Genomic DNA, 22,397 nt, shown 5'->3' with positions numbered 1-22,397 from the left:
TTCCCTCCCCCCCCTCTGCTGTACAATATAGAATTGAGTGATAAGCAACTCTGTAAAGCAGCTTGTCAAGATGTTTCAGACTATTATTATTTTCCAGAACTGAGCTCTGCATTGACTTTAAGTGTCAGCTACGGGGTTGGAACTTCTGGATAGAATTCAGAAGGGACCCGCAAATAATTAGAAACACCAGATTCCCCCCTTGGCATCTGCTCTTGAGAACAGAGCATTTTAGAGATAGTTATCTGTAGGGATAATTGCGGAGTGGGGAGTGAGGTACGGAGGGAGCACATTCCCCACCAGCAGGCAGTCACAGTCTGCCTGCACGCGTGACCCTGGGGTGCTGGCTGTTGGAACATCGTTCCCTCTGTCTGACCTTTTGCGGTCTCAGTAGTCGGCGGTGTCCTGTCTGTAACCTTTGTCTCCGAGACCTTTGTCTCCTTCGTCATACACTGTGCAAGGGGAAAATGACACTGTGGAAACAGGTGCCAAAATAACTCGAGAGCCAGTGTGGTGTAGTGGTTAAGAGCGGTAGTCTCGTAATCTGGGGAACCGGGTTCGCGTCTCCGCTCCTCCACATGCAGCTGCTGGGTGACCTTGGGCCAGTCACACTTCTTTGAAGTCTTCTCAGCCCCACTCACCTCACAGAGTGTTTGTTGTGGGGGAGGAAGGGAAAGGAGAATGTTAGCCGCTTTGAGACTCCTTAAAGGGAGTGAAAGGCGGGATATCAAATCCAAACTCTTCTTCTTCTTCTTCTTCTTCTTTGTACCACCCCACGATCTCGGGACGGAAGATGTGTAAAGGTCACAGCCCAAAATGTATGCCTAGCTTGCATATTTGTCTCAATAAAAGGAGGCTCCACAGGACTGGCCAGCAGCTCGCTTCAGCCCACCTGTGCGCAGCTCACATGATGATCAACACCTGTCTTGTGCCTTCACTTCAGTTATCTGACCAGACTCTCACCAGTTTCCTTAAGAAATGTATTTATTGAGCTGCGTTTCCAAGTGATTCCCACTGTAGTTTGGGATGACTGCTACAAGGTCCTGTACGCAGATAGAATTTGTATTTGTGGTCAGCCTCAGGTGGAAGACATTCATTATCTGTTAGCCTGCACCTTATATAGACCCAAGATCACGTTCTGAAACCTTTGTTCACACAATCAAGCAGGTACACCCTGACAGAAATGTTTCCATTTCTTTTGAGTGACAATAATAGCTTTGCAACACACAGAGTGGCCCTCTGTGCACTGGGTACAAAATAAATAAGGAAAAATGAGATAGATGAAATCACTATAAGTTGTGGTGGTGATTCGGAGGTTTAATCTGAAATCAAGCTAGATTTAAGGTTTTTGGTATCTCTGCTATCTTGCCTCTGTTACATCATAGACGTTGGCCTATATTATAGATGTGTGTTCTGTATTATTTTATTAATACTATTGCTACAAGTTTGTCATGGCCTCTGGCCAGAACGATAAACTTATGGACTATATGTTGTAAATTGCTTTGTGATGCCTTGTGGGAAGCGACTAATAAATGATTTATTTATTTTTTTGTATTTTTACTACCAGGAAAGAGGAAATACACCAGTGGGATTTTCTGTCTTGAGTATCCAAATTAATCTGAGCCCTCTTGGACACTATTCACCACAACCTTGTTGGGAATACAATAGCAGGGATCATTCAGTTAGTAAGCTCACTATTGACAGCCAGACAAACTCTCAGAGTGGAGGTGTTGCCGAGCAACTAATCAGATTGGCATGATCCTTGCTGAGGTAATCCATGCTTTGATAGGCTGAGACAGTTTTCTGATTGCTTGTGTGGTAGAATACTTGTCCCAGCTATGGATGCAACCTGGCCTAACTCAAACGGAGGGCTGGGAATGTCCCATTACTGAAACCCTAGGGAGCTGCTGCCAGTCAGCGTAGACAATACAGAACTAAATGGACCAATGTCTGACGTGATATGAGGCAGCTTCCTATGTGGGAGGCCTGTCAAACAGCTACTAGCTACGATGGACGGAGGTGGATTTTGGACCACATTCAATACAGCTATTGCTACGTGTATGTTAAAAACACAGTGAGGCGGAACACCAGTGAGCAAATCAAAGTCCATTCCTGTTAAAATGTGTATATCCAGATTCAAGCTGTTGCTTCAGGTTCTTGGAATCCAGGAGCTACTGCTACCAGGGCAAAGTTTTCCCTTCCCAATCCAGGAAAGCACCATTGTCTTTTTCGCTGAGCTGAGCTAAAAGAGAGATGATTGACGGGACAGCATCTTGCACCTTCAACGGAGCCTAGGAGAACAGAGGAGAAGGGTTGAGAGAGAGAGAGGGCAAGCTTATTACAGCAGCAGTGTCCTTCAAAATAAAATAAAGGAGACCCACACATAAAACACATAACACCGGTCTTGAAAGACCTGCATTGGCTCCCAGCACGTTTCCGAGCACAATTCAAAGTGTTGGTGCTGACCTTTAAAGCCCTAAACGGCCTCGGTCCAGTATACCTGAAGGAGCGTCTCCACCCCCATCATTCTGCCCGGACGCTGAGGTCCAGCGCCGAGGGCCTTCTGGCGGTTCCCTCATTGCGAGAAGTAAAGCTACAGGGAACCAGGCAGAGGGCCTTCTCAGTGGCGCCCGCCCTGTGGAACGCCCTTCCAGCAGATGTCAAAGAGATAAACAACTACCTGATATTCAGAAGACATCTTAAGGCAGCCCTGTTCAGGGAAGTTTTTAACGTGTGATATTTTACTGTATTTTTGGTTTTTATGGAAGCCGCCCAGAGTGGCTGGGGAGGCCCAGCCAGATGGGCAGGGTATAAATAATAAATTATTTATTTATTTTTTATTATTTATTATTATTATTATTATTATTATTATTATTATTATTATTATTATTATTATTATTATTATTTTGGGGCCAGGACAGTACTGGAAGGCAGTGGCAACTGGTAGGGCGGAAGGCAGGGAGACCAACAGTAGGTGGTGCTAGAGCCAGCAATAGGCAGAGCCAACTCATTCTAGTTTTGCCCCCGTCCTCCTCCTCGCTGAATTCTACAAGGGCCAACAGCTGGCAGGCAGGGCCACCACCTAGATTGGTTGTAAGTTAGTAGGCAGGCGGGACCTGGCAGAGGGCAGACTGACGCATTGGGGCTCCCTGCACCCCAATGTATCAGCCTCCACTGATAAATGGAAGGATGAAAAATGGGCTGGATCAGTGCAAGGCAATGTTATGTGTTCATAAGACACTGATCAGTCTGCCCCTTTCCTTTTTAAAAAATATATATTATTAATGCACAGTGAAAAAAGCCATACATCAAAACTGAACAAAAAACAAGTAGAAATAATAATAAACCAAGTAAAACAAAAAACACAAAGCATTATAACAAGAAGAAAAGAGGTCTTTTGACTGCAGACCTGACCTCCCGTCTACTCCTTAATTCAATTACATATAACTTATTGCTGGTAAAAACTATTATCATGGTTTAACTGATTCTTAGTTTTTCTTTCATCTCACACCATTCTTGATACTACTACTGAAATTAGCCAAATGCTGCAACAGAGTTTAAACTTCTGCAATTGTTTTTGAAATATATTTTAAAGACTTCCCATTTTGAAAGAAACACCTGTTCTGGTTTATTCTTTATTTTTTTCAGACAAGTTTTATCTAACTCCGCATACTCAGTCGATTTTTGGATCCAATCTTGCGTAGATGGAAGTTTGTCAGATTTCCAGTTTTTTAAGGGAAAGGGAATTTGTGTCTTTGGCACACAGCACCCTGCAAACAAGCTCAAGGAATGGCGACGTAAAGCATCCACACTCACCCCACTCCACCCCAAACATCAAAAACGGAGGGAATTTTCCGTACACCCATGTACAGCCCACGTCTTCAACGCCTGCATGTACTGGGTGTCGGGAGCACATTCTCTGACCTTTCGATCACAGGAATGCAGGAACAGAACACAGCATTCCTGAGGAATAGGTTCTGATGCTGTGGACTCACATTTGCTCATGAGAGCACCTCAAATGCAGCAGAGTAACGGAAGCAAAGCTTTGGAGGTTTTGTTGCATACCTAATTTATTTCTTCTAATTAAACAAATAAAAGAACATAACAAACGTGGGATGCGGGTGGCGCTGTGGGTTAAACCACAGAGCCTAGGACTTGCCGATCAGAAGGTTGGCGGTTCGAATCCCTGCGACGGGGTGAACGCCCGTTGCTCAGTCCCTGCTCCTGCCAACTTAGCAGTTTGAAAGGCATGTCAAAGTGCAAGTAGATAAATAGGTACCATTCTGGCGGGAAGGTAAACGGCGTTTCCGTGTGCTGATCTGGTTCACCAGAAGCGGCTTAGTCATGCTGGCCACATGACCCGGAAGCTGTACACTGGCTCCCTTGGCCAATAAAGCGAGATGAGCGCCGCAACCCCAGAGTCGGCCACGACTGGACCTAATGGTCAGGGGTCCCTTTACCTTTAACAAACATGTACGAGAGAAACAGCTCTCTCATACTGCCATCTTGTCTCTAGACAAGATGTTTAGGGAAGCTTTTAATGTTTAATATATTATTGTATTTTGATATTCTGTTGGAAGCCGCCCAGAGTGGCTGAGGAAACCCAGCCAGATGGGCGGGGTATAAATAATAAATTATTATTATTATTATTGACAGATCAAAGAAAAAGCCACACAGTACTGGAGACGGAAGTCTGGAAAAGTAGCTTCTGCCCCCTCCTTTCTTGGTGATCCTTGCAATGGCAAGGGATGAAAATACTGACAGGAACAACAACACATGGCGGGCAAAGAACTTACTTAAACAAGAGTGGGGGAGAAAAGATTGACTTTACTGACCTTTGTCCCTCCCATATCCGTCTGGATCCAGCCTGGGTGGAGGGCGATGCAGAGGATCCCTTCCAATTTCAGGTCTGTAGCAAGGCACTTTGTGAGCATGTTTAGTGCCGCCTTGGAGGGAGGTCAGGGAGAGAAGTGGAAAGAGTTAGATGACATGAGGCTTTTAACCTCAGGGTGGTGGGTCTGAGCCCCACGTCGGGCAAAAGATTCCTGCATTGCAGGGGGCCGAATCTGATGACCCGCGTCATCTCGACAATTCTATGAAAACTCATCTTTTTTCTTTCCGCAAAATTCTTTTACTATTGAGCAATGAACCACTTTTAAGCAACAAACAACACGTCAGTAATATCAGGAATTCGAAACATCGGGTCAAAGCCAATGCTTGTCCTACTCAAAGCAGACTCATTGGAGTCAATAGACCTAACTTCGTCACGTTCATTAATTTGAATGAGTCTTCTGAGTAAAACTTCATTGAACGCAACTCGTAGGAGTTCCCACTAATAATTATTCTTTTTTAAAATTTCTAATAATAGCAATTGTGCATTAACACTCCCCCTACACACATATCTTGATATAGAGTTATAGCTAAATTTTGCTGAGATAAGACACATCCAAATTAATAAAGCTAACTTAAATCCTGCCCATTAATTTGAATGGATCTACTCTGCGTAAGACTAATGTTGGCAGCAGTCCACTGCCTTTTAAAAAGAACTCAAATTATTATAAGGAGGTTATGTGGCATTTCAGCTAATGTGAACCAATTCACTCTCTGCCAACTTTTATCCCAAACTATCAAGGTCAGACAGAGTGTTTTCATTTAAAATATAAATAAAACAAAGGAAGAAAGCATAGTTTCAAGTGGTGACTACTGATCTCTTCCTAGAGATAAATTCTATCACAATTTGGATGGAATTTGGTATCCCAATGAAGTCCTTGCATCAGCATCAGCAATCTTCTATCAATCCTTATCTCAAGGACAATTATGACTGAGTGAATCAAAAGCTGCTGAAAAATCAGGATCGATTGACAGATTGCATTTCTATGCTGCTTTTCATTCAAATGAATCCCAAAGTGGCTTACAAACAATAAACAACAACAGCATAATAAACCATAACAGAACATCACAAATACAGCACAAATCATATAATGTATCATATCTAGAAGATACACATGTGACAAAATCCCAAGACCATACTTTAGCAACCTGTGGGCAGGTATTATCCAATAATTAAACCCCTTCATATTAATGTCAGTCTGGTCCAAGCCAATCCTGGTTTCTTGGAGGCCGGTCGTGTAATATTTCTTCAAAGGGGTAACCATCTCCTTATCAGTTATTTTGTTAGCTAGTCCTGCCACATTCCAAGAGATTTACCTACAATAAAAGTCTGAAGTGATGCCCCTCCATAAAAGGCTGAAAAATACCGGGGATTCCTACCTGACCCTAAAATCTCACGTTGCGTCAAGAGGCGATAAGAGCGCTCAGCTCTTTGTCCTCTATTCTCTTCATACGTATTTTAATCCAGCTCTTAAATTTGCAGAGGGTGTGCTGCAACCTTCCTCAACTAATACAATATGATTCCTGTCAAGGCAACACCTGATATTTGAATCCCTGGCTGGCTAGGGAATGTTAGGTGTTTGTTTGTAGCTGACTCGCTGAGAACTCATCAGGAGGAATGATTTTGTTTGCCTCTGAAAATCTCATCTCCGCCCTAGAAGAGCTAAAAAACCCTTAATGGCCCTTTGGAGATAAAAGCGGGTGTCAAATTAGATCTGTTTGTTGGGAACCCAGCTCTGCAGATATAACCAGAGGGATGATATCAACTGGAACCACTATTTGGAAATCAACTTTTACTGGCTGAGCAGAGGATATCAAGCTATGGAAATACGCTAGCTCTTTGGAATTTGAGATGCTCTTTTGTGCAAACCCAGTCACCTCTGTATCCTGGTTCACTACCTTCTACCTTGCCGACTTCCTTTCTTATTGTGCAGTTAGGTTCCCATCCCATCAAGAACATAAGAAGAGCCTGTTGGAAGAGCTCAATGGCCCATCGAGTCCTGTATCCTCTTCTCTCACAGTGGCCAAACAGATGTACATGGGAAACTCACAAGCAGGGTTTGAACACCAGAGCCCTCTCCCCTCCTGTGGTTCACAGCAACTGCCAGCAGAGGGACGAGCCAGGAGGAAACCAGTCCAGGTTCTCTAGGGCAGTGTTCCCCAACCTTTTTTGGGCAAAGGCACACTTGTTTGATGAAAAAATTCTCGAGGCACACCACCATTACAGCCCCGTGACGTCAGTGCGCAGCGTCACGCCGGGAGGGACGCACGAAAGTGTAAGTTTCAATTTTTTTCCCTCCCCCTTGCCGGGGAACCTCCAAGCTTTGGGGTGGGGGGGGGAGGAGGCAGCAAAGCGAGGCAGGAAGGAGAGCGCGGCTTGGCAGGGTGAGCTTTGGCAGGGGCAGGGAATGAGAGCCGCGAGGCGGGCGCTGCGGACGGAGGCGCTGCCCGCCGAGCTCGCAGGCAGCCAGGCAGGCAGACGGCGAGAGCCCCGCGCTGGGCGGCCTCTCCTCGCCGTCGCCGCCCCGCCTCTCGCCGCCCGCCTCGCCCACCTCCCTCCAGGCAACAACTCGCGGCACACCAGGCAACATCTCGCGGCACACTAGTGTGCCGCGGAACAGTGGTTGGGAAACACTGCTCTAGGGGAAGGAGTTCCAAAGTCTGGGAGCCACCACCAAGAAGGCCCTCTCCCGTATCCCCACCAAGGGTGCCTGTGAGGGTGGCAGGAAAGAGAGAAGGGCCTCCCCTTGAAGATCTCAGAGCCTGATCAGGTTCTTACAGGAGAATATAGTCCTTCAGATAGACTGAGCTGTATCTAAAGCTACCTTCAGAGCTATATTCCAATTTTCTTCCCAGTCAATAGGTGAAATAGGTCCAGTTACCTCCTGCAGATTAATAAGGTCTGTCCCATCTCTTCCTGGAAATGGTAGGGACTGAGCCCAGGGACTTTCTGCATGCAAAGCAGATGCTCCAACACTGAGTTAGAGCCCATCCATTCTAAGGATTCATGGTTTGGAGCACTGCTGAGTAGATCCATTAACTTCAACAGGTGTACACCAAGTTAGGAGTAGCATCACTTTGAAAGTTATCTTACATCTCTTCCCACTCCCCCGCCCGCCCGCCCCCTCTCCATTCTCCCAATATAATTACCTACTAAGAACACTCACCTTTGAAATTCTGTAAGGGTATATCGTGTGGTAAACGTCATTGGATTTTGCAAGCCCTATGGAGGCCGAGATGGATGACATGTTGACAATTGCAGCACGGTGACACCCCATGGTGGCACTTTGCTTGGCAGCTTTCTTCAAAAGCGGCAGAAATGCCTAAAGGAATTTATTTATTTTTAACGGGAAATCGGAAGGTGATGTCTGCACAGGCAACGTATTTTTTAAAAGAGCACGCGGTTAGCATTTCCTTAAAACAAATAAAAACATAACCTTTCAGCAAGTTAGCAATCCTACAAAAGGGCGAATACACTCTGCAAGTTAAAGCAAATTTGCATATCCTCTTATTTCCTATCTCCTGAGAAATCTTATTTGGAAATTCTTCCAACTTCTGAGATTCAGGCAGTTCTGAGATTCAAACCGATCCTCCAGGTCCAAAGGAATAGAAACTCGATTTATTTATCTATATATTAATTTATGGGGGGGGGGGCGACTGAACATAAGGACTAGAAACTTGATTTAAAAAAACAACGATCAAAAGTTGTGATTTCTCACTGAAGTGAAATTCTGCAGCCAATTTCACAGTGGACTGTTTCTCATGACCACCTGTGTGAAACAGAGCTGCAGTGCGGAGTTCCCAAGACATCAATGACTGACTGCCTCTCTGCTAGAGCCCCAGAGTCCATCTACAGGAGCCAGGTGTGGAGGCAGATGCAAAATCTGTGCCAAGCCAATATGAGTGATACGCTGGGTACAGACTGAAGTGCAACTTTTATCTGAGCTCTTGTGGATATTCTAGGAACATACTTTAGATGGGTGGGGTGGGGGAGGGAAGACAATAATTGTTTAGAGCGACTTGGGAGTCAGAAACTCTTGCCAGTCACAGACATGTAGGACATGTGTTGCACCAGATCAGACCATTGACTCAACTAACCAGTATTGCCTGCATTGATTAGAAGCAGCGCTTCAGGGTTTCAGATAGAGAATATTTCCTAGCCTGGCCTGGAGAGCCTGGTAGAGATTGAACCAGGGACCTTCTGCACGTAAAGCAAATGTTTTACCACTGAGCTACAGCCCTTCTTCTACCAGAGTAAACCACCTGCGGACCTACATCTACCTTCTTCCCAAGCCATCCCCTGTTAACTCAGCCTTAAGGCTGCAAAGCTGACAGGTCCACATACAGGTTCGAGCACTTTTGAGCTTTTTTTTAACACTCTAGCGATATATAAATCTTACAAAATAGGTTAAGTAACAGGCAGCTTAGCAACCAAACAGAAGAACTACTGCTGGTTAAATGTCACTGGCTGTTTGCCTGCGGCAGAGGACTACTTGTCCCGGGCGAACATGGTAGATGCCAGATTTACCGACTTTGTTCTTACCTTGGAGAGCATTAGCTGGGCAACAGTGTTGGTCTCGAAGGTCCTGAGCATGGCTTCCGTGGTGACGTCTTCCAGAGAACCTAAGACATTGATGCCAGCGTTGTTGATGAGGCAGTTCAGCCCTTTTCCCCCAACAATGTCTTCCACCTTCTTGACCGTTTCCTTGATGCTGCTTTCGGAAACCACATCTGGATTCGAGAACACAGGAGATGATGATGCATAATAGAGAGAGTCAGACTGCCGGTCTATCTAGCCCAATACTGTCTACACTGACTGGCAGAAGCTCTCCGGGCTTTCAGACAGTAGACATCCCCAGCCCTACCTGGGGACTGAACCTGTCAACTTCTGCATAGCTCTCTCACCGAGGTGTCCAGAGCAGGTGGGGAGGAGAGAGCAGTTAAGGAGTAACTGCTCCAGAACAATGATCCATAGGTCAGCCTTGTCTATAGTGACTAGCAACTAGGGATGTCAGAGAATTCTGCAGAGAAACAAAGTAGAATTTGCTGCAGTTCACATGCTGGTCTGTGTACAAAAATGGAAATCGGTCAACGATTGGGATTTGTTCTCTTCGTTGTTGTTCTTTGCATTTGCAAATGATGTGCAATTCATGGCCTTTCTCCCACGGTTGTTTGTAACCAATGTTTTACTCAAAGTAGACCCATGGAAATTAATGGGCCCATCTGCAGAGAAACAAAGTAGAATTTGCTGCAGTTCACATGCTGGTCTGTGTACAAAAATGGAAATCGGTCAACGATTGGGATTTGTTCTCTTCGTTGTTGTTCTTTGCATTTGCAAATGATGTGCAATTCATGGCCTTTCTCCCACGGTTGTTTGTAACCAATGTTTTACTCAAAGTAGACCCATGGAAATTAATGGGCCCATCTTAATTATGCTCAGAACATAAGAAGACTCTGCCGGATCAGGCCAGGTGTTCATCGAGTCCAGAGCCCTGTTTTCATAGTCGCCAACCAGCTGACCCCAAGGGAAGTCCACAAGCAGGACCCAACTTACAGCCATCCAAGTTGGTGGCAGGCCATCGTTGCCTCCAGTGGCAGTGAGTTCCATAGCTAAACTATGCACTGCATGAAGTAATATATTCTTTCACCTGTCCTAAACCTTCCAGCTTTCAGCCTCATTGGACGTCTCCAAGTTCTCGTGTTACGAGAGAAGAAGAAAAGACATGCACTCTTTCTGAATAAGGGAGGAAAACATTTCCTTATCCACTATCTCCATGCCACTTTGTAAATTTCAGTCCTGCCACCTCTGATTCACCTTTCTCTCAATTAGAAAATCCCATACTTCCTAACAGGGGAGTCGTCACATCCCCTCGTCCTTCAGTTTCAACAGGTTTACTCTGAGCAGGACTAACACTGGATACAATCCTATTTCTTTCGGTGTCTCTCAAACTCAGGTCCCCCCAACTGTTGTTGGACTATAACTCCCATCATCCCTAGCTGGTAGGGCCAGTGGTCAGGGATGATGGGAGTTGTAGTCCAGTAACAGCTGGATACCCAAGCTTCAGATATTTTCATGGGGGACGTCAGGCGCAGAGCAGAAGAGGAAACTTTTTGCTTACCAAGCGGCAAAACCCTGATGTTGCTGTACTGCTTGCAGAGTTTCTGTAGCTCCTAGAAAGAAAGAGCAAGACCAACATTTGTGGACATCCCATCTGCCTAAATGAATTTTAATGGCAGCCCTCACCAGCCTTCCTCCACCCAAAGGATAGCAATAGTATTATTATGATTAGTCTTTTTTATTAAATGTATTTACCGCCCTTCTTCCATAGATCCCTGGCAGGTTCACAACATAAAAATACAATATAAAAACCACAAAATACATAATAGAAATGCTTCTTTAATCTCCTCTCTCCTCCTCTTCTTTTGCTTTCTCTCTCTTTCGGTCTCTTTTTCCCCTTTGCTTCTTTCTGCCTTTGCTCTTTGCTATATTAAGCAGCTGTTTTAATTTCAGCGTATTGTAAAAGTACACTTTGTAATGGGTACGAACGTCTGTACATTTATGAACAAGTATCAATAAATAAAAAGCGGAAAACAAACAAAAATTAAAGGATGAAAAAGGAAAACCGTAAAGCAGGCATGTGGAATGAGCCCAGTTGCAAAGATCTGAAAAATAATACGAGTCCAAGTAAAGAATTGTAGTGTTATCAGAACATAAAGTCTCATTCCAGGATTGCCAGGTTTGGGGTAAGGCTTGTCTTGAAAAGGACGGTTTTGGGGTATATGTCATAAACACAGGCAACTCTCGTTAATTAAAGGTGGTGTAGTGTGGTTAAGAGCGGTGGACTCGTAATCTGGTGAACCGGGTTCGATTCCCTGCTCCTCCACATGCAGCTGCTGGGTGACCTTGGGCTAGTCACACTTCTCTGAAGTCTCTCAGCCCCACTCACCTCACAGAGTGTTTGTTGTGGGGGAGGAAGGGAAAGGAGAATGTTAGCTGCCTTGAGACTCCTTCGGGTAGTGATAAAGCGGGATATCAAATCCAAACTACTACTACTACTACTTCTTCATAAAAGAGCACCAATCCAACCCTGCAGAAAGTAACGCTGAAAGCACCCCCATGAGATAAGCGGCATTAACCAAAGTGGGTGACTCACCTGGGGGTGGGTTTTCTGGGCTGGCAGGTTGGATCCCCTCAATGCTCAGCCAATGGGCTGCGAGAGAAGGGGGGAACCAATAATCCCCCCACCCACCCACAACACATTTCAAAGGGCATTGGATGTTAATCAGCCAAAGGCTTGGTTGAAGAGGGGCATTTTATAAGGAAGGTGCCAAGTAAGCCTTCCTGGGGAGAGCATTCCACAAGCAGGGAGCCACCACAGAAAAGGCCCATTCTCATGCTGCCACCCTCTGCACCTCTCATGGCAGAGGCACACAGGAAAGGGCCTTAGATGATGATCTCAGGTTTCATATGGAGAGAGGCGGTACTTACGGTATTGCAATCCTGACATAATGCAACAGGACCCCCAATATGCTGCATGTCTGTATGGGGCAGCGGCAAGGGACTGTAACCGCCTGCCTCTCAATTTTTATCTGCGTCTGAATCCAGCCTAGGCAAGACCGTTCTTCTCCTGTCGGTTTGTTTAATTGGGCTGTAGCCTTTCCACCCCCTAGGGAGAATTGTACACCCCTAATAGTTAGCTAGGGACGCAGGTGGTGCCGTGGTCTAAACCACTGACCCTCTTGGGCTTGCCGATCAGAAGGTCGGCGGTTCGAATCCCCGCGACGGGGTGAGCTCCCGTCGCTCGGTCCCTGCTCCTGTCAACCTAGCAGTTTGAAAGCACGCCAAAAAGTGCAAGGAGATACAGTGGTACCTCAGGTTACATACGCTTCAGGTGACATACACTTCAGGTTACATACTCCGCTAACCCAGAAATAGTACCTTGGGTTAAGAACTTTGCTTCAGGATAAGAACAGAAATCGTGCTCCGGCAGCGCAGCGGCAGCAGAAGGCCCCATTAGCTAAAGTGGTGCTTCAGGTTAAGAACAGTTTCAGGTTAAGAACGGACCTCCAGAACGAATTAAGTACTTAACCTGAGCTACCACTGTAAATGGGTATTGCTCCGGCGGGAAGGTAAACAGCATTTCTGTGCACTGCTCTGGTTTTCGTGTTTTGTTGTGCCAGCAGTGACTTAGTCATGTTGGCCACATGACCCGGAAAAGCTGTCTGTGGACAATCACCGGCTCCCTCGGCCTGTAAAGTGAGATGAGTGCCGCAACCCCAGAATTGTCTGTGACTGAACTTAATCATCAGGGGTCCTTTACTTTTAATATTTAGCTAACTGGTACATGTAGTACAATTTAGTGTACTAAGAGAGTGTGGAACAAGGCAGGTCAAGGTAAAAAGAATCCCAATTTCACAAACACACTGAGCTGGTCAGGAAACAGATTTTGGGATTGCAGAACGTAAGTCAATGAAAGGAGAAATCTCTGTGCTTTGTTGGTGAAATGCTTTTGTTCAATACTACCCTAAATAGTTATTTGGATTCCACCCTTTCCCCCTAGGCAATAAATGCTAATTACAATGTTAACATCTACTCTGCAAGTCCTTCTCTCTACTGCAAGTCATTTTCCATGAGTTTGGAAATCTGAGAGTCTCTCCCAGCCCCACCTGGAGACGTAAGCGATTGAACCTGGGACCTGGGCTGTATATTGGCTCCATTCCTGTTCAATTTGTTCATAAGCGACATGAGGACTCCCCTAATAGAGGCTCAAGAAAGGATTCATGCACCCCGCCTAGCACTTTATCGTTGCCCTCTGTTACTATATGCGGATGACGCAGTCATCCTTTCCTTTTCTAGAGTAGGTCTCAGGAGGACCTTAAAATTTTTTTGGATCATATTGTAACACAAATTCCCTTACAATTAACTATGGAAAATCTAAGATCCTAGTTTTCTCAAAGAGCCGGAAACTCCGCAATTGGAGAATTGATGGGAGAGTCATCGAACAAGTTTATAGATTCCAGTACTTGGGAGTTTGGTTACAACATAACCTTAGATGGAAGGCCCATATAGCTTATGTTACAAACAGAGCCAAAGCTATCTCCTTGGCGATCTTGTGATTCTTCTTCACCGATGAAGCCCTCCACATCCCATCGGCGTTGAAAGTGTTCAAGGCCAAGGTGATCCCGACAATTGCTTATGCCATCTCAGCTTGGGGGACTTTTGTCTTTTTTTTTTTTAATTTAAGAAAAATACACATTTCACACTATGTTACATATATATACATGTAAGAAAAAATCCATCAAAAAAGGAAGAAGAAAAGAAAGAAAAGAAAAGAAGAAGCAAAAAACAAACAAAGAAAAAAGACACACAATACAAGAACACTTACAAAAAAAAGAAAAACTTCCGTTCAACTTGGTCTTGGATTACATATCCTTATATTACTTCTGCAGTATTACTGAAAAATTGCGTTATACATCGAAGGTTTTAGTTATCGTCTACTGATAAATTATTAATTCCCATGATAGTCTCAAAATAATTTAAGAATTTAGTCCATTCGTCATTGTATTTAACTGTATTGTTTTGTCTTATTTTTTGTGTTAATCTCGCTAATTCGATATATTGGTATAACCTCATGTGCCACTCTCCGATCGTAGGTAAGTCAGGGGATTTCCATTTTTGCGCTATTAAAATCCTCGCTGCGACCATGGCATATTGGAAAAAGGTTTGATCTATTTTTTTTATTTCATCGCCAATCATACCTAAAAGAAACAATTCGGGGATTTTTTGAAAATTATACTTCAAGATTTTTTTCAATTGGTCATAAACTTGTCCCCAGAATTCCTTCACTACATCACAGGTCCACCAGATATGGTAAAAAGTCCCAATCTTATCTCTGCATCTCCAGCAGGTATTATCAACAGTTTTATACATCTTTCCTAACTTTGCTGGAGTCAAGTACCAGCGGTACATCATTTTCTCTAGATTTTCACGAAGGGTTGCACATGCTGTGAATTTTATACCTTTCCTCCACAGTGTCTGCCATTTATTATATTCAATATTATGACCAATATCTCTGTCCCATTTCACCATCACTCCCTTCACCAGGTCCTCCTTGGTATCCCATTCCAGTAATTGTTTGTACATTTTGGAGAGGAGTTTGTCATTACTCTCTAAAATTTCCACATGGAACCTTGATTTTTTTTTGTTCATCCCCAATTTCTTATGCTCACCCCATAATGCATTAATCTGGTGAAAATGAAGCCATTCTTTTATCTTGCCTTTCAGCTCCTCATAGGGCTTCACCTTCCATCCTTCTTCTGTCTTTACTAAGAGATCCTCATACGTACATCTTTCACCTGACATATTTATTTTTTTAATTTTGATGATATCCATTGGGGAGAGCCACCACGGGGTACCTTTTTCAATCATTTTTTTGTACCTGTTCCACACTTCTAATAAAGAACCTCTAACTATATGGTTAGAAAAACCTCTGTGGACCTCCCCTTTCTCCTGCCAGAGGTAGGCATGCCACCCATACCTAATATCGAAACCCTCCAAATCTAATAAATCTGTGTTTCTAAGGGTGGCCCAATCCTTTATCCAGCATATGCAGGCTGCCTCATAGTAAAGCCTAATATTCGGGACTGCGAAACCACCTCTCTCTCTTGAATCTGTTAAGTATTTAAACTTTATTCTGGCTCTCTTCCCCTGCCATATAAACTTGGTCAGGGTTTTTTGCCAATTCCTGAAGAGGGAGGTACCTTTGATTATCGGAATGTTTTGAAACAAGAACAGTAGTCTCGGAAGAATACACATCTTAATCGCAGCCATCCTCCCTGTCCATGAAAGTTTCAGTCTATGCCAGGTGTCTAAGTCTTTTTTAATTCCCTGCCTGACCTTATTATAATTATCTTCAACCAGATTTATATTTTTTGGTGAAAGCCAAATTCCCAAGTATTTTACTTTATTCACAATTTTGATACCAATCTTATTTTCCAGCTGGGTTTTATCCTGTTCAGCCAAATTCTTTATTAAAATTTTTGTTTTTTTCCTATTTAATCTAAATCCAGACAGTCTGCCAAAATCCTCCAATAGCTCTACCACCCTACTGGTGCTATCCACTGGATTCTCCAAGGTCAGGACTAGATCATCAGCGTACGCCTTCAGCTTAAACTCTTTCTTCCCGATTCTTATCCCCCTCACGTTTACTGCCTCTCTTATTCTATTTGCAATTACTTCCAATACCATTATAAATAGCAAGGGGGACAATGGGCAGCCCTGCCTTGTACCTTTCTTAATCTTAAAGGGTTTGGTCAGATTGTTGTTTATAATCAGCCTGGCCTGTTGTTCTGAATATATTGCCCTAATACCTTTCATATAAGGGCCTTCGACGCCTGCCTTTTCCAAACATTGTAATAAAAATTCCCATGAAACATTATCGAAGGCCTTTTCAGCATCTATGAAGATTAATGCTGCTGGGATATCTATTCTCATATCTAAATATTCAATGATGTTTAATATATGGCGAACATTTTCTTTCTGATGTCTATTAGGGAGGAATCCCACTTGGTCTTTATGTATGTATTTCATTAGAAGCTTCTTAAGTCTACTTGCCATAATATCAGCGAAGATCTTATAATCGTTATTGAGCAAGGAGATTGGCCTATAGTTTTTTATATCTGTTTTTTCATTCTCTGTTTTTGGAATCAAAGTTATATATGCCTCTTTCCAAGAGCCAGGGATCTTCCCTCCCTGGAGGATGTTATTAATCACATCTTTAAGCACCGGTGCTAGGTATTCCTCTAGCGTTTTGTAATATTTTGAGAACAGGCCGTCCGGCCCGGGGGCTTTCCCATTCTTCATCCTACTAATAGCCTCCTTGATCTCATTTACTGTGATCTCCTTATTCAATTGTGCTCTATCCTCTTCTGTTATGTATTTCCCTCCGCTTTGATCCAGATAGTTCTTAATTTCTACGCTATCTTCCTTTCCTCTTTCATACAGCTTTTCAAAAAATTGAATAAACCTTTTTTCTATTTCCTCTGGGTCTTCTATGATACTATCCTCCATTATTATTTTATTTATCACATTTTGTTTCTTTCTTTTTCTTAGCTGCCATGCAAGTAACTTCCCCATTTTATTTGCTGACTCGAAATACCTCTGCTTCATAAATTTAATTTTCCATTCTATCTCTTGATTTAGTATCGCTGAGTATTGAGACTGCAGCACTTTGGAGGCTCGAATGGCATCATCATCTGTCGGATTTATGGTCAATTTTCTCTCATAGTTTCTCAATTGAGTGAGGATATCCTCTTTCTTACGTTCCCTTAATTTCCTCCTATGATTGTTTTGTTGTATTAAGAGGCCCCTCAGAACCGCCTTACTGGCGTCCCATACCATGTCTATGGTGGTTTCCTTTTTCAAATTTAAATCCAAATATTCTTTTAGGGCACCTTTAACTCTTTCCTTGGGGGACTTTTGTCAATCTATCTCACCTAGAGGTTATTCAAAATCAGTTTTTAAGAGGGATATTGAAACTGCCCAACTGTGTAAGTAATACAGCGTTACGCATGAAACTTAATATTGTATCCCTGGAAAACGCCCTGTGGAAGCACATACTCTGTCACTGGTTATCTCTATGGCACAATCTCCCAAACTTGTATTTGATACAATGTATGTGGAGAGATGATTTCCAGAGCCCATGGGCAAAAAATTTACAACTGAAAATTACGGCAATGGGAATCTCCCCATCTAAATTACTAGAGCAGGATATAGTTCCAGCTAAAAGAACAGTAACCTGTAAACTAGAGGAGATGGACTTGCAGCAGAAAATGGTGTTGGGCAATGGTACCTGCTCACCTCAAAACCTTGGTTTATTACCCCTCTTAAGGCTCCCAAATTATTTGAATTCCTTAACTTCTTCGGCTCATAGATATGCCATTATAAAGGCAAGATTCAACGCCTTCCCATCGAACGTGCTGAGAAATAGATTTTCCAATGGACAGATATCGCTCTTATGTGATTGTAATTGTGGGGCACCGGAATCGTTGCATCACATAATCTTTGATTGTGCTTCTCACTCATTGGCCAGGAGCAAGTTTCTTGATCCATATCTAAAGGGAATCGCCGATGATTCGAATGAAGCCAAACTGAGATATCTACTAAATGATGAAGATCCCCTAAGATCACTCACGGTTGCCAGATTCTTGATCAGCGTCCTATCCCTAAAGAAGAAAAACGGTCTCCTGTGTGGCTCGGATAACCCTTTTAAACCATGATATATGTTTTAGGATGTAACTAGGTGATATCACTACTGATGTCTTTTATTAATTTATGAGCAGAGGGCGATGTTTATGTTGCAAATTTTTTGTAATGTATGTTGTTGGTCTTTTGCTTATTTTGCTTTGGTTCTTGTCTGTTTTTGTAAGTTTTTAGCTGTTTTAAATTTGGAGGTTTAAGTATATATATGTTGGTGGGAAACTGTCGTGTGACGGGCCAATGGCCGTAATAAATATCAATCAATCAGTCAATCAATCAATCAATCAATCAACCTGGGACCTTTGGAAGCAAAGCTACTGTTCTACCACACTGAGTGGCAGCTCTTCCCAATGGAATTCACAGCCCAGGGAACTAGAAGGTGCTGCTCAATCACAAGAGCGCCTCTGAGGATGCACAGAGTGTGCTTTCCTCCCTGCAAAATAGACAGAGACAGAACTCATCTGCCCAGCAGTGAGGTGCAAAAAAGAATCTCTCCAAACCGGGGGGAACGGGGATCAAAATAGCAGAGAGGGTTCAGTGTACTAAGCGAGTGTAAAGGTAAAGGTAAAGGTAAAGGTACCCCTGCCCGTTACGGGCCAGTCTTGACAGACTCTGGGGTTTGTGCGCCCATCTCACTCTATAGGCCATGGGCCAGCGCTGTCCGGAGACACTTCCGGGTCACGTGGCCAGGGTGACAAAGCTGCATCTGGCGAGCCAGCGCAGCACACGGAACGCAGTTTACCTTCCCGCTGGTAAGCGGTACCTATTTATCTACTTGCACCTAGGGGTGCTTTCGAACTGCTAGGTTGGCAGGCGCTGAGTGAGGTAAATTGAAGAGAAATTATTCCAACTGGTGACTTGGGAGGGACTGGCCAGGAAACAGTTCCTGAGATCATTGTTTCTCCCAGCAGTTGTTGGACTACAACCCCCATCATCCCTGACCACTGGTCCTGCTAGCTAGGGATGGTGGGAGTTGTAGTCCAACAACAGTTGGAGACCCAAGTTTGAGAAACACCGGCTTAGGTTGATGAAAGCAGGTGCCTCCAGGAACCAGTTCACCAAAGATTCATTCTGGTTTGCCTGTGGGAAGATTAGATGATGTTGGCATGTTGAGCATTCATCCCCACTTCTTTCTGGGAAGCCTGGATGATGTTGCCTCAAAGCAACCAATAGTCTGTTAGCTCAAAAAGTCCGACCTTTTGATTGACCTGCCAATCAAAAAAACTGAGGCAGAAGTAGCCAAAGACTATATTATCTGTGAGTCCTGGAAGATTTTCTCCCTGTCTTGCAGGCCTGTTCAGCCTAGCTGGGGGGGGGGGGAGGGCTGGACAGACTCCAGCTACAAAAGCCTCTTGGTCTCGGGTGTTTGCATTTTTTTTTTGTTGGGGGGGATGTTGCTGTGTTGTTGTTTTTTTTGCATCTTTATTTTAGATCTTCTTGTGATTTATGTGGAAATTGTTCGGTTTGGTTGTTTATTTTAAAATGTTTTATTAACAGTTTATTACTGCTTTTGTTATGTCATAATTATGTATTTTTTTTCATGCTGCAAATCACCTTGAGCATGGTTTGAACTTTGGAAAGGCGGCAGCAAATAAAAAGTAAAAATAAAAGTACATATCTATGGACATAATCCACTTTAACTGTGCAGTCCTGAATCTGCCGGTATGCCAATTAAATCTCACTCAGAAAGAGCAATGGCAACCGTCTGCATTGGGTAGAGTTAAAGAAAGAGATTTAAAATAAAACTGGCAAGGTCATCTAGCCCTTATATAAATCCATGATGCAACCACACTCACTGGAAAACTGACTGGTTTTGTTCAACTCACTTATCCTAGAGAGCCGGATGATAATTTTATGAAAAAAATTTGTGTGGTTTTCCTTAGCATCTATGGAAAAGCAGATAGTAGACCTCAGAACCTCATTGCTGATACAGTGGAACCTCGGGTTACATACGCTTCAGGTTACAGACTCCGCTAACCCAGAAATAGTACCTCGGGTTAAGAACTTTGCTTCAGGATGAGAACAAAAATCGTGCAGTGGCAGCAGGAGGCCCCATTAGCTAAAGTGGTGCTTCAGGTGAAGAACAGACCTCCGGAACGAATTAAGTACTTAACCTGAGGTACTACTGTACAGGCATACAGTGTGTTGGAAAGGGGAAACTTGAGGGTCTCCCCATTCTGGAGCAGAGGGGAAATCTTCAAAAGGGGTTATAGCGTCACTATAAGGAGGGTAAGGTTTCTCCCAAAACTATCAGCATAAGAAGCATGATTTAGGATGCTCTCTCCAGATCTGAGATTTGGGGGGGGGGGAGAGAGAGGAGGGTCTCAATATTTATTTATATCCTCCCTTTCCTCCCAAGGAACTCAAGGCGGTCTCCGCAAATCTCATCTCCCCCCCCGCCCTCTGTTTCATCCTCACAAAACAGCCCTGCGAGTTAGGCTGGTCTGGCAGAGCCTGTGACTAGTCCAAGGTCGCCCAGTGATCTTCATGGCGGGAGGGGGTCAGGATCCCAACCCCCGTTGGCCGGCGTTGCCTCTAACCACTACACCACTCTGTTACCTGGCTGGCCACTGGGACGGGTCAGTATCCTGGTCCAGGTGGGCTTGGGGGGATTCGGGTGTGTGCAGGTGAAGGGAAATGCGTCCGCCTTACCTGAGCGCTTTCAGGGCACCGGCAGGTGGCGATGACGACTTCTGGGCAGGGGGAGGCAGCCAGGAACCCCTCGACCAAGCCCAGGCCGATGCCCCGGTTGGCGCCGGTGATGAGCACGGAACGGCAGAGCGCTTGATCCATCGCAGCGCGCAGGGAGCCTCCACTTTTGGGAGCGCCGAGGAGGGTTTTTTAAAAGCAGGGCCCCGCCCCCTCCCGCGAGCCCCCCCCCAAAACCCCGCCCCTCCGAATCTTGACGCCGTTCGGTGAGCCAGGCGAGAAGAGGCTTTTGTTTATTTACTTATTGATGCGGCAAAAAAGTCTCCCCGCTTCCGCCTCCTGATCAAAAGGGAGTCCTACAAAAAAGGGATCCCACGTGAGCTCTGGTTGATGCCTTTATGCACTCTGCATATGTAGGCGTGTCAGACCCTCCAAGTGTCCCTATTTTCCCTGATTTAGAGAATCCCTGATTTCTGATCTGATTCCAGATTGTCCCGCTTTTCCATAGGATGTCCCTCTTTTCAATGGAGAAATGTTGGAAGGTATGGAGTCATCCAGTGCTTTTTTCTGGCGGTACGCATACCCCTAAACATTTTTTGAATCTAAGTTTGGCCTCATTGAGAGGCAGTATTTCAATATGAGTAGGAAAATGAGAGTACCGCTAAACATTTTTTAAAGAGAAAAAGCACTGGAGTTATCTGATCCCCCAAGCCATCTGAAGGCAATCCTGTGTATAGGGAAGTTTTATTCATGTTTCATTGTGTTTTTATATATGTTGGAAGCTGCTCAGACTCAGAGTGGCTGGGGCAACCCAGCAAGATGGGTATAAATAGTAAAAATATCATTATGGAATGGGACATCCCTATTTTCATGGGAGAAGTGTTGGAGGGTATGGCGTGAGTCCAAAAATATGAACACCACCAACCCCCTTCTGAGATATTCATTTTTTAATCATCGTTTCGTGCGATGTGATTGTAAAACAAGCAAACCTCAAAACGGTTTACAAAAAGAACAGTGAAAAATTATCGGGGGAAAGAAGTTTTAAAGTATTTGAAATTGAAATCACACTGAGAACCCAACTCATCCTTGAGATATCTATCGATACCCATATTAATATTAATATTAATATTAATATTAATATTGATACATAAATTCAGAGATAGACATATAAAGATATTAAAGATATTTAAAAAGTTGGCATTGAGTTCTGTACAGTGGACACTCGGGTTGCAAACATGATCCGTGCGGGATGCACGTTTGCAAGCTGCAGCGTTTGCAACCTGCGCATGCGCAGGTTATGATTAATTGCTTCTGCGCATGCGTAAAGCACGATTTGGCTCTTCTGCGCATGCGCGACCGCCGAAACCCGGAAGTAACCCATTCCAGTACTTCTGGGTTTCGGCGGTCCGCAACCTGAAAAAACACCACCTGAAGTGTCTGTAACCCGAGGTATGACTGTACTTTGCTTTATACTCTCCCCCCCCCCACTTTTTGTAAAAATCCAACTCAGCATTGCCAAAAAAAAATAACTGTCCTCACTCTGCACGGTTCACAAACAGTGACACACCCATGGGAAAGGGCGTCTGGCATGCAATGCCAAACA

At 44.2% G+C, this 22,397-nt stretch overlaps 1 protein-coding gene across 1 annotated transcript; it reads right to left on the bottom strand.

The window, feature by feature from the left end:
* Positions 1-963: 963 nt before the first annotated feature.
* Positions 964-20,976, bottom strand: LOC308591105 (C-signal-like). Its single transcript, XM_081201702.1, has 6 exons — positions 20,798-20,976; positions 11,007-11,058; positions 9,431-9,618; positions 8,055-8,210; positions 4,833-4,943; positions 964-2,288 (listed from the first exon to the last, which is right to left on the bottom strand). Exons 1-6 carry the CDS (start codon positions 20,936-20,938, stop codon positions 2,175-2,177), a joined length of 762 nt encoding a protein of 253 aa, XP_081057828.1. The 5' UTR covers positions 20,939-20,976; the 3' UTR covers positions 964-2,174.
* Between the last annotated feature and the right edge of the window lie 1,421 nt (positions 20,977-22,397).

The sequence above is a fragment of the Podarcis bocagei genome (genome assembly GCF_964188305.1).
Source record: "Podarcis bocagei genome assembly, chromosome: 7".
NCBI classification, from domain to species: domain Eukaryota; kingdom Metazoa; phylum Chordata; class Lepidosauria; order Squamata; family Lacertidae; genus Podarcis; species Podarcis bocagei.
This window is presented reverse-complemented; position numbering and strand designations above follow the sequence as displayed.

Excerpts from the sequence above, each read along its gene's own strand:
- LOC308591105 (XM_081201702.1), bottom strand. The coding sequence starts at position 20,938 with ATGGATCAAGCGCTCTGCCGTTCCGTGCTCATCACCGGCGCCAACCGG. Across the intron at positions 4,944-8,054 it reads ACCCTTACAGAATTTCAAAG|GCGGCACTAAACATGCTCAC; the intron begins GTGAGTGTTCTT and ends CCTCCCTCCAAG. Across the intron at positions 2,289-4,832 it reads CGGATATGGGAGGGACAAAG|GCTCCGTTGAAGGTGCAAGA; the intron begins GTCAGTAAAGTC and ends CTGTTCTCCTAG.